This window comes from Cynocephalus volans, chromosome 6 (assembly GCF_027409185.1).
Source record: "Cynocephalus volans isolate mCynVol1 chromosome 6, mCynVol1.pri, whole genome shotgun sequence".
NCBI classification, from domain to species: Eukaryota; Metazoa; Chordata; class Mammalia; order Dermoptera; family Cynocephalidae; genus Cynocephalus; species Cynocephalus volans.
The window spans coordinates 157385299-157398531 of record NC_084465.1 but is presented as its reverse complement, the minus strand read 5'-3'; the positions used below and the strand labels follow the sequence as shown (position 1 = coordinate 157398531).

The 13233-nt window shown below is 37.3% G+C and overlaps 1 protein-coding gene across 1 annotated transcript in view; it reads right to left on the bottom strand.

Moving 5' to 3' along the window:
- The window catches only part of MFSD14B (major facilitator superfamily domain containing 14B), a 58501-nt gene that overhangs the window by 25936 nt on the left and 19332 nt on the right, over window positions 1-13233 (bottom strand). The window contains exon 2 of the mRNA XM_063099368.1: window positions 6746-6841. Coding sequence (XP_062955438.1) covers window positions 6746-6841 — 96 coding nt within the window. The remainder of the gene's footprint in view (window positions 1-6745; window positions 6842-13233) is intronic.

Sequence of the window (13233 nt, the reverse complement as noted above, 5' to 3'; positions counted from 1 at the left end):
GTTGGATAGTAAATTGGTTCAACCACTCTGGAAAACTTTTGGCAGTATATACTGAAGTTGAACACAACCCTGTAATTTCACACTTAGATATATACTCTAAGAAACATGTACACACATTCACCAAAAGACATACACAAGAAATATCACAACAGCAATATCTGTAATAGGCAAAAACTGGAAACTCAAATGTCCATCAACAATAGAATGGATTTGTGTCAACAGTAATTCACTAGGAGGATTCACAGGACTCAAACTGTTATACTTACAGTTACAGTTTATTATAGCAAAAGCACACAAAAGCAAAATCAGAAAAGGGAAAAGGGACACCTGGCAAAGTCTGGAGGAAACCAGGTACACACTTCCAAGAATCTTCTCCTAGTGGAAACACACAGGAAGCATTTAATTCCTCCAGCAATGAACTGTAACAATGTCATGTGAAATATTATCTACCAGGAAAGCTTACTTGAGCCTATGAGTCCAGGGATGTTATAGGCACACAATGAATGACTGCAGTTACCAAAGCCGCAGTTTATGAGAAGGAAAGGTGTTCCCCGTGAATAACGCTGTTTACACAAACTACATAAATTTGTACAGTAAAGTTCAAGGACGCAAAACATCAACAGCTGCATATTATAAAGGAGACAGACCTCACAGATTCTGTCCAAGCAGGTTACTAAACAAGTAAAACAAAAACAACTCTTGGGAGAAAAGTAAGAAACCAAAGTTGTAAAAATTTATTATTTAAATGTACAGCTTTCAACAAAAAATGATGAGATATGCAAAGAAACAAGACAGTATAACCCACTCAGGACAAAAGTCAGTTAATAGAAACAATCTCTGAGTGTCCCCAGATGTTAAATATATGAGTAGCAGACAAAAAACTTCAAAGCACCCACTATAAATATGCTGAAAAATCTAAAGAAGTCAATGTTTAAAGAATTAAAGGAAAGCATAATAACAATTAATCAGTGAATAGGGAATTTCAATGAAAATATAAAAATTATAAAAAAGTCCTGAAGTTGAAAAGTTCAATAACGAAAATGAACAATTCACTACAGGAACACAACAGCAGATTTAAGGTTACAGAAGAAAGAATCAGTAACCTCGAAGAAAAATAAATAGAAATTCTTTAACCTGAAGAACAAGGAGAAAAAAAAATTGGCAAAAAAAGAAAACAATAGCACCTCAGAGACTCGTGAGACATTATCAAGTGTAAAAACATATGTGTAATGAGAAAGGAGTAGCAAAAATATTTGAAGATATAATGGCCAAAAACTTTCCAAATGATAAAAAGTATTAATCTGCAAAACCAGAAAGCTCAACAGATCCCAGGTAAAATAAACACACAGAGATCCATGCCTAGAAACTGCAAAAGACAAACAGGAAACCCTTAATGCAGCACGAGAAAAACATGAATCACCATGTATAGCAGGAAGCAACCCATTTACTCTGCAAAGGGATAGATAGTAAATATTCTAGGCAACATGGTCTGTGTTGCAACTACTCAGCACTGCCATTGTAGCACAAAAGCAGCCACATTCAATAAGCCGAGCTGTGGTCCATGAAAGCTTGATTTATGGACACTGACATTTGCATTTCATATGAATTTTCATGCGCCACTAAATATTCACTTTTGATTTCTACCAACTATTTAAAAACGTAAAAACCATTCTTGGCACAAAGATAGCACAAAAACAGCGGTGAGCCAGATGTGGCCCAGGGGCCATAGTTTGCAGACCCCTGACATAAAGAGAATGACACTTTTTATTAACGGCTGACTTCCCATCAGATACAAGAGATGCCAGGAACCATGTAATGATATATACTAAAAGTACTGACAAATCTGTACCAAAATCAGAATGCACAGCAAATGTTTCATATACCAAATTTTAAGACAAGGAGATCCACCAATGGTTATCGTATATTGCCATATCAAATATAACAATTATAATGTTAATAAGGAAAGTTGGAGATCAGCAATGGTCTTTTTTTTAAGCATTCACTTGTTTACTGATTTAAAGTATGCTACAGACTACAATACACAATAATAAAACAGGAGTAAATGCCAAGCAAAGCTCATTGCACCTGTGTGGTTAATGCTCCTTACAGCATAACCATCAACTGTGCAAGAGAAAGCAAAGATTTAACAAATAGTGATGATGTAAATACTCATTTGATTTTAATAATTATACGGCACACAAGCAGGCAGGTTCCGGGTACTCTGGTCAACATTAGAAAACTATCAAAACCATAAGGTGAAACTGGAATGATTCCAGAAAGCAAGACAGTCTTCACGTAAGTTCCTTTTCAAGTGAAGAGCAAATTATTCAACAAAGTGCTGGAGTTAGCTGCTGCAAAAATGCCTAGCAACAGTCTCATCCCATCCCAACCACTCCAGCTCCTGAAAGGAAACAATGATTAAATGAAAGAAATAGGAGGGCTGGAATGCAGAGCAAATAAGGGCCTGCTGAAACAGAATACATGTTTATTCAATGAATGAATGGACACATATTTTGAGAGTCAGTTAGGAAGAAGGAATAGAAAATTAAATGTGGCAGGAAAGTGTATAAAGAGCATTCTTTAGCTTATCAGATCAGCACACAAAAAGAAGGTGTAGTGGGGAATACTGAGTCCTTGAATCTATAGCAGGATTTCAAGAAGGTCAGCTTGCAAAAGAAAATCCACAAATCGCAAGAAATGAAGCTCCTACATTTTACAGGAACTAAAATTAAGTCTACTTTTATTGAAAGAAGTCTTCAATTTAAATATACATGAAGACATTTAAATTGGTTTAATCAGATTATTTACAATAAACTGAGGTCAGGCCCTCAGGATGTATGTTTTGACTAGAGTAACGTTAGGCAGAAACATAATACAAGAAAGAGGTCATTTTTATGTACAAATTACTACTACTACTACTACTACTACTACTACTACTACTACTACTACTACTACTACTACTACTACTACTACTACTAGAAGTAAGCCCACTGTGTGAGGCCAATTTTACAATTTTCCCCTGGTGTATTAAGAGTAGAGATCTTTCTGATGGTGCTTAATAAACAAAATGAAGTTGCAATCCAGGCCATGGCTACATAAGGAAGACAACAAATCTCAAGAAGAAAACGACTGCTGACTAAGAAGTAAATTGTTCTACACTATACCAAATAGGTGCTAATTAGTGCCAGATGCACAATTACTCAGACTGGACAAATTTTAATACATATGTACTGTTCTGGATTTCCAAATTATGTTCTCAAGATTGATTATTCTCACCTTGATGGAAATAAGAGAGTACTGTCCACTGGCTACAGTAAGGGAAAAAAAAAAAGAACACAGGTTAATAGTTACACCATGGTGGGTGATGAATTCAAGATGCTAAGAACTAGAAACTGGACAACAGCAAACTCCAGCATAAAAAAAGAGGATAAATGAACTTCAGCTATACAGAAATAAACCCTAGTTTTGTCTCTTCCTTATCAAACAACCCAACATTATCACTTCTTTGTTCAACCAGAAAGGGCAAAAAGTGGAGGCGATATGCCAGAGAAAATCCCTTTTTCCAGAAGAGGAGTGAACCAGTCTCCCCAGTTAAAAAAGATATACGGTTAGCACACTGTGGTGGGAAGGGTGCGGGAGTCAGGAAAGTAGAAGACATTTAGCTTAATTACACCACACCAAGGAGGCCAGAAAAACAGAATGAGCACATCTACTAACTCAGCAACACTTCTTCCACGATGCTACAGAATGATGCAAGCCACTGTACTCCTCATACCTAAATGTTCACTTTAGCCAAATGTCTGCAAGCAGCCTGAGTGCTCAGAACCTTAAAGAGGCAGTAGACAGCATGTTAGCTAAGACTGCATTCCAGGGTCTACCAGGGACATGGAAATCCTAGGAAAACTATCTCCTTTGGGCAGTTACAAGGAAGGTGCATCAATCTCTGGGGTCTATTAAAATTAAAAGTATTCAAATAAAAAGGGATCTGACAATCTAGTAGAGGGTCAGAATGGCCAAAGGATTTTTACTGTCTGGAAGGTGGGTTTAGAATTTCTGACAGGGCATCAAATTTACTAAGGTATTCTTTCTTCATTTCAATTTAATTCTTACCAAACAAAGAATGATCACAGGATTACTTCTATATTGAGAAACCTACCAAACCACTAGAACAGATTACAGGCAACTAATTGCATCAGAAAGATACTATTTTGAAACTCTGTAACCTAAAGAAGCTGGGGGAAACGAGAGGCAGTTGGGCAGACTGAGCTGCAGATAGAATTGGAAAATCTGGTTTATCATTTTCCAGAATTACCTCAATGAGCAGGGAGATTGGCTCTATACATTAAAGAAATCTGACCCTATGGAACAACAAACCGGCTGAAACCATCCAGCTCAGTTCTCCCCAGACAACAAATACTCATGACACTGAATCATCATCAGGAAACGCTTCAAGGTGCTATGTATGACACAGCAACCACAGTCTGTTTTCTGAGGGTCCCTTAAGTTCCACATCTCATCTGCTGCCTCCTACCCCTTGGAGACTCCACAACCAAACTCTTCAATCTGTGAGCCAGAAGCCTTATCACCCATGTTCTTTGGAATCCAGTCCCATCATGGCCTTTGATCATGCTTGTATGAGGCAATCGTAGTAGCATCCCCTTTAAAGGGAAGAAGTTTGACTCTTTTTTTCATATTTTGAATTACTGCCAGGTTATTAAAGACAAAATGATTGGGCGGGGAGGGGGAAAAAGCTGAGGGAAAAAGAAAATCAGAGAACTGGAGCCAAAAACTGAAAAACCAAAACAAAAAAAATAGTTCCTTAAAATGAGTGGCCTGGTCTACCTTACACCCATCATGATAGCTACTATTAAAAGTAAAAAAAAATAAAAATAAAAAAAAAAATAACTCTATGATCCAGCAATTCCACTTTTGTGTATATATCAAAAAGAATTATACGCAGGGACTTGAACTGATTTTCATACACCCATGTTCATAGCAGCATTATTCATAATAGCCGAAAGGTGGAAGCAACCCAGTGTCCATTAATGGATGAATAGATAAACAAAATGTAGAATATACACATAATGCAACATTATTCAACCTTAGAAAGGAAGATAATTCTGACACATCCTACAATGTGGATGAACCCTGAGAACATTACACTAAGTGAAACAAACCAGTCACAAAAAGACAAATACTGTATGATTCCACTTATATGAGGCAGTTAGGGTAGTCAAATTCATAGAAAGAATAGTGATTGCCAGGGACTGAGGGAAGGGGGATATAGCGAGTTCAATGAGTAAAGAATTTCAGTTCTGCAAGACAAAAAGAGTCCTGGAGATGGACGGGGATGATGGCTGCACAGCATTATGAGTGTGTTTAACACCACTGAACCACACACTTCAAGATGGTTAAGATGTTAAATTTATGTCACGTGTATTTTAACGTAATAAAAAATATTGGGGAAAAAAAAAAGAGTGGCCTGGTATGTCTACATTCATACTAAAAATGCGTCTTGGAGAAACACATTAAGTACTAACTGTGTGTCCCAGGCAGCACTAGGCACTAGGGACACAGCGATGAAAGGCAGAATCTTATGGAACTTAGAATGGGGTGGCTGACCCCGTGGCTCACTCGGAGAGTGCGGCGCTGGTAGCGCTGAGGCCGCAGGTTCAGATCCTATATAGGGATGGCCGGTGCACTCGCTGGCTGAGCGTGGTGTGGACCACGCAGTGCCGAGGGTTGTAATCTCCTTACCGGTCAAAAAAAAAAAAAAAAAAAAACTTAGAATGGGGACTACTTACCTGTAGTAAAGCACTAGGAAGGAAAAGGAAGGGCAATAAGAAAGACCAAAAGAGGATTAAAGATACAGGCAATTTTTTGTAAGTCCACTATTCACCCAGAGTTATAATTTTCATTAATCAAACTGTGTTAAATGTGCCAGAAGAATAAAAAATTTTAAGTTTATACCAAAATCTTATGTAAGGCTACCTGGCTAATAGCCACTATCTAAAGTTCTCTATTTTCTAAACTTAATTGGGGAGCAAAGATATCTGTACCCAAAGGGATTATCTGGTAAGGCAAAGTGATGATTGGGAAGACTTAACCACCAATGATTTTCAAAGAAAATTTAAGACAACTAAAACTTAAGGCCAATTTAAAATATCTTTATTAAAATTAAGTGTGTAGGCACCTAAAATCTGGCCTCCAATCTTTTTTTTGGTATTTCTCTTCCTTATAACCACACCATTTATCAAACATCCAAGTCCTTGCTAGGAAATTCTGAAGAAAATGGTTGTAGATAAGCTACCAAAAACAGAAATTTGGACATTCTTACCATTGTTACTTTCAATGTTACAAGGTACTTACCAATCTCCTATTTACTATGTCCTTAAGTTAAAGACCATTAACATCCACATAAAGATTTTACAAATTTCAACAATGCTTTGCCATTATTTATTATAGAGTATCTTAAAGATCTTCCTAAATACATACAGTTCATTCATATAACACCACTCCCAAGACTCTGGTTCAGTGAGAGTGCAGTGCTTCCCCCGAATATTTACCCAGGTGTTTCACTGCAGGTGGTTCTCAGACCACACAGTAGAAACAACCCAATGGAACGAGCACTCTTAAGTCACTATCAAGAGCTATTCCATATACCTACACATATATACCTGGGGATGTATGCCTCAGAACTTCTCCCTTGCTCTTATAAATAAGCATCCAGTTCAGTAATACTTACAGTCAACATTGGAGTTGTCAGCAGGCCCCACGCAAAGAATTCAAGGAAGATGACAACAGCAGCATGGTATACACTTGGTCGGCCAAAGCCTTGTAGCTAAAAAAAAATAAGAAAGTTACTATGAAAAATACTGTAAAGAGATACAGGTATGATGGATTTTGGATGTGGCCAGCGCCATTGTGCATACAATAAGCACCAGGATGAAATAGCTGCCAGCCTCGTCTTCTACTCCAGCACCAAGCCCCTTCCCTTTACCAGAAGCCTCCTGACTTAGAAACAACTTTCTGGCTTCTGCATTGGTGCAGTTCTCCAGCCAGTTACATCAACCTAATGGTCCCTCCCCCTGTACATTTTGCACCCAAAAGTTAATATAAACCTTTGCAAACCCATTGTTGTGGCTGTCCCCATTTTCAGGGCAGCCCTGGGCTGCCTGCCACTTTGAGTACAGCTTGGCAGATTTTCTTCTTTTAATAAAGCTTGAACAGTACCCGGCACCTCAGCTCACTTTCTTTCAAGGTAGAGCATTGCTATCCTGAAAATTTGAATTCCAAAATGCTCCAAAATCCAAACTTTTGGGGCTGGCTGGTTGGCTCAGTTGGTCAGAACACAGCTTTATCATATCAATGTCACAGGGTCAGATCCCCTCACTGGCCAGCCACCAAAACCAACCAACCAAAATTCAAAACTTTTAAAGCACTGACATGATGCTCAAAGGCAATGTTCACAGGAGAATTTCAGATTTTTGGATTAGGGATGCTCAACTGGTATGTATGCTCCAAATATTCCAAAATCTGACACTTTTGTTACCAAGCATTTCAGATAAAGGATACTAAACCTGTGTAAGAAATCCACTGTCTTAAAATGCTATAGAAAGAACTTTGTAAAATAAATTTAGGACCTACCTATATTACTTAAGATAAAAGTTCATTCTGTGGTATCTCTGATTCCTTTACCTCCCCTAATCATGGAAGATGCTAAGACTGTAAACTTTCTACTTGTCCAGTCAATACAAATCACTGGAGCTCTGGTAGAAAATCAACTGGGTCTTCAAGAGACCAAGGGTCCAGGACCTGACTATTCTGTCCCTTACTAATGAGGTGTTCGTCAGCAACTTAACCTCTCCAGGCCTGTAGTTTTCTTAGCTATAAAATGAAAGAGATGGGTATAGGGGTCATATGCTCAAAAGCCTCAGGGGAAGCTCATTATTTAAATAATGGGAGTGGGGGACTAGGTCAAATCTGAAAACACACTCCATATCTAAAGGTGTCAAAATCCAGCTTTCAGTTTCTGTTTTAAAGACTGTGCCTAATCTGTATTTTTCTGCAGTTTGTGAGTTCCCAAGATAAAATCTAAAATCCCTCAGATTTAAGGTAGTTTCTTTGACTCTGTGACAATGTTTAGTGCAAGATCAGATGCTCTGCTAATACTTGGTAGTAACTGGAAGAGATACTTACAAAAGCCTTTGTAAAACCCACACTATCCCCATGCTTCTATTTCCAAGTCTTCAAAAGGTAAAAGTACACCTTCACAGTTTAACTAGAATCTAATCATGAGGAAACCGACAAATCCAGATTGTAGGAGAGTCTGTAAGACAACTGGCTTGGTCTCCTTAAAAATATCAATGTCATAAAAAAATGAAAGTAAAGGCAAGGAGACTGGTCTAGAGTAAAGGAGACCACAGTCATGACAACCAAATGGGTGCTCCTGGACTAGATCCTGGATGAAAGGGAACAATAGGAAAAATATGAATATTACTATATATTAGATGATCATATGGCACTAATGTTAAATTTATTGGGTATTTTTGGTGTGTGCAACTTACTGTCAAATGGTTTGTGGAAAAAAAAGGTGCATACATATTTTCTAAATCAAATGCTACAAAATGTTACTTGCTGAATTTAGATGAAGGGAATATGAGTGTTCATATTTTTATTCTTTAATTCTTTATAGTTTTGAAATTTTTAAAAAATAGCCAAGTACAATTGTTATTAATACTCCAACCTGCAAATTTCTCAATGTCTAATAATAAATAAGCAGTTAGTTTTTCAAAGCCATTAAATAACATTTTAAAACAAAGCATTTCACAAAGTTTAAAAGAAAAAAGAAGAAAAAAAGGATCATTTAAGTACCTAACTACTCAACAAAATCAAAAGGCCCTTAACATACCAGGACACCCTTCAAAAAGTAATGGCTTTTGCGAGTCCTTTATCAACAGAACAGTGAATGGAAATGGAGCAGCTCTTCACCCTCTGCCTCTGACAAAGCCTTCTGAGACCCTCTGTGCCCCTCCTTCCTCTTCAATCCTTCCAGCTGCTGGAGTCAGAACCCTGCCTGACTACTCTTTGGCTCGCTTGCTCTCCCCAGGTCAGGTCCTCTACCCACTCCTCCCTGGATTACAGAATACTTTCAAAAGGGGTCCCCTGCTTCCACACTTGCTCGGCAGCCAAAGCGATCCATTTAAATGTAAATCAGATCCTGTTCCTCTTCTGATCCACTCTCCCTGGCTCCTACTGCATTCAATCAGCCATCTTACGTGTCCATCAAGGTCCTACAACTCCCTATCCCCCTTGTTATGCCCTACTGTTTTCAGAGAATTTCTCACAAAGTTTACAATCCATTTTTATTCATTGTCTAACTCCCCTGGATGTAAATGTCATGAAAAAAATGATTTTTGTCTGTTTTGTTCAATGATCCATTTCAAACAGCCCTTCTCTTATCTCACTATGGGTTAAGTACTCAACAAAATACTAGTGGCATGGAAAAAGGATCTCTTCTGAGACTAATTTTCCTGTCCCCTTTCATTTTAAAAAGCAAAATCCAGAATGTGGAAAAAATTTTGGAACAAATGGCCTAGTTTCAACAAAGAAATGACATGGGTAACAGGAAAAAAGAGAACTATACAGTATATTGATTACAAGAAATTAAAGAAATATTAATCAAAAGCAATGAGTGGACTTTGGATTTTGACTAAAACTCACTGGAAAAAAGATAATTTTGAGACAATCATGGAAATATGAAAATAAATTGGCTATTAAATGATACTACAGAGCCATAATTATTGTAACAATGGTATGAAGTTAGAGATTTCAGAAATCCTTATCTCTTAGGGATACATACTAACATACTTATTTGTGAGAGGAGATGATGCCTGCAATCTGGTTTAAAATCTACAGCTAAAAAAAATAAATAAAAGTAAAACAAAAGTAGGAGGAGTAGCATAGATGGAAGAACTAAGAGTGAAAAGTGATGGTTACTGAAGAGAAGTGAGAAGTACATGGAGGGCAGGGTCACTGCATTTTTCTCTGTGTATAAAAACTTCCATAATAACAGATTTTTTTTTTATGTTTGGGAGATCAATGATGGAATATGACATTTCACAGAAAATTATTCCAAGTCCGGGTTTATCTTAGGCTTTGTACAATTCAGCTTATAAATTCTCTGGCATTCCTTCAGAACCGGCTCCTCCTATCCACTACACCCATGTTTAGAAATTAACTTTCAGTGACTGAAAGTTTTAGGCACTTCCTCTTCATGGAAAAGAAGCAGGTACATTTGACCTCAGGAAACTGAAATTTATACTCAGCAGTACTTCAATAAATGTCAACAAAATCATAATACTAGAGTGCTGGGGAAATGGTACTGGCATCGCTAAAACACACAAAACATCAATTTTTAAAAAGTTGTATATAAATTGTGAACTGGGAAGCAGAATATGGATTACTGTCAATTTACTAATATCCAACCCCAAAATGTCAACTGTCTAACCTGTCACAGAGGATTACTAAGAGAACTTAGTTTCACCTCTGTGTAAATAAATTAGAAAGTAATAGATTTTCAATATGAACCACATAAAATATAGAACACTGGATTACAAAAGAATACATATACATTTGTGTACTTTTAAGTTCTGGCTAGACAGCAGTTGGCAAACTCTTAAGTCTAAAATCTAATACTCAGTTAAGTAGCTTAACAAAGTCCAATTCTAGGAGTAAAAAGCGATGTATGAGTAAGTAGCCTATATGCATTTACTAGTAATTTCCTAGTTATCTGGGTAAAATTCTGATAGGTACCCATCCACATTACAAATCAAGTGATTCCAAACAGTAGGTGAATACGTCAATAAATGGCCTAAGCGTTACTTTTTTTCTGGGCAGCTGGCTGGTATGAGGATCCGAACCCTTGACCTTGGTATTAGAATAACAGTGCGTTCTAAAATGCCAGACCCCAAAGTATTACTCTTGAATTATTTATTTATCAAGCATCATTCATACAAAAATCTTAAAAACTCTTAAAATAGCTCACAACGGATAGCATAAGAGGGCTACCCTATCCGTTTCTCATTTTCAGTTCCCATGGTTGGTATTCTTTCCCAGGCATTGTCGCTCTGCTTTATGAAGACCAATGGAATGCAGATACATGTGTCTGCAATGCTGATTAAATATAAAAACAGATACACACTGTAGTCTGTGTGCACACATCTTTGTTATTATGCAATTTTTAACACCTTGCAAAAAAACAACAAATTGCCTTTTTGTTCACTAACATTACATATTTAAATATTACCAATTAGAAACTATTTGATTTAAGAAACATCTCTTCTAGAATGCAAACAATTTTTTACTTTCATCTCTGCATAAATTACTTTAGTTGAACTATCATTCATCCCTAGCCAAGAACAATGATAGGGAGAGAAATGTGGCATAACAGAAGGGCCTGGGTATGGAGGGGAACTGTGAGGGCAACCAGATATGGGAAGGTGACAAAAATAAATCTGCCTTCATTCCAACTCTAAGCTCTCAATGACCAGAATGCTGATAAAAAATAGTCATACACTTTTAATTGGATTAATTTTTAAAAAAGAAAATTTAATTCTGTAAATTATCTGAGCTAATTAGGAAGTTTTTTCAAAAATTAACCAATTATTTCCAGTTGAGCCTGATCTAGTTCAGCCTCTCTGGATCAGCTGTATGTCTCCCCAGTCCATTTCTGCCCCTTCATAAATCAGTAAGGAATATCTCAAGATATCCCAATTCCAGACATGTTTAGAAGCAGAGCACAAAAAGTATACAATAATGTCTCTGCACACTCATGCTACCATCTCTCTCATACAAACCTGCCTTTGATTCCTTTTTCCTGCCCCCTCCAAACATTTGTTTACAATAAACTCAGAGTGATCTTTCTAAAAATACAAATCTTATCCTATCAATCCTATGGAATACTGCAAAAAATGAGCTACTGCAAAAAATGAGCTATACAACAACTTTCTATCAATTCCATCAAAAGAAACATCAAAAGTCTATTTCTCCACTTTCCTAGATGCATGCTGGCTTAACTTGATCTAACCAAAGTTAGGGGAAGTGACAACATGGACTTCTGAATCTAGGCCTCCAGAGGTCTTCAAGACAACCACGTAGAGAAATCTCTTCTAGCCACAGGAAGATGAGAGCCCATGAGCCTCTCCCTATTAAGGCCTTGTAGATCAAGCAGTTAACAGCCATCACCAACAGCCAGACACAGGAGCAAGGTCATCTTAGATCACCCAACTCCAATCACGCCTGCTGAAGACTGCAGAAGCATGAGAAACCCCAAGTGAAAACAATGAACAAACCAGAGCTGACTTCACCCAAATTGCTAACCCAAAGAAGTGTCATAAATGGTGGTTAAGCCACTAAATTTTAGGTTTGTTTCTTATGTGGAAATTATTAACTGATATGACCCCCCTTTGCCCTCACAGTGAAGATTAAACTCTTTTAAGACTTTTCATGAGCTTTCATGACTTTCGTAGCTTTCTAATCTTATCTCTCACACCACATTTAATAAAGTATTTGTGAGATGAAAGAATATATTCTCCATTCAAACATCATTTTTTTACTACTTTAAAGAGTAGATGTTTTATAGACATTTGTGGTCAGAAGGGGCAACAAGTACTGCTAAGATCAACGTTTTGAAGCCTAGCCTAAAACACATGTAAACAGTTCTGTGTATCTGTGGTGCTGAGGGATGGTGGGAGGATGAGTGTCATTTGTTTTAAAATACAAGGGTACTTCAAAAAGTTCGTGGAAAAACAGATTAAAATATAAGCACATGAAACATTATAGAACATGGATGAAACTTGAGAACGTAAAGTGAGATAAACCAGTCACAAAAGGACAGACACTGTATGATACCACTTAGGTTGCACAATAATGTGGACTCTACAAAAGTGAACTGTACACTTAAAAATGGGTAAGACAGTTAATTTTGTGTTATGTATTTTACCGCACTTAAAAAACTATGTATACAAAAACACACGTGCATGTGGAGTATCCAAAGTTACGTACGGGCCCCAAAAGAGCATCCTCCCCCTTTGGAGAAGTCATCCTTAAAAGCCACAAACGCTGAAGGGAAGGAAGCCGCTGTGATAAAAGGTCTAGACTTGTTCCTGAGCTGCCTGTCACATTAGGGTACTCCAGGGTACAAACCAAACTGGAGGGATCTTGTGTTTTAAC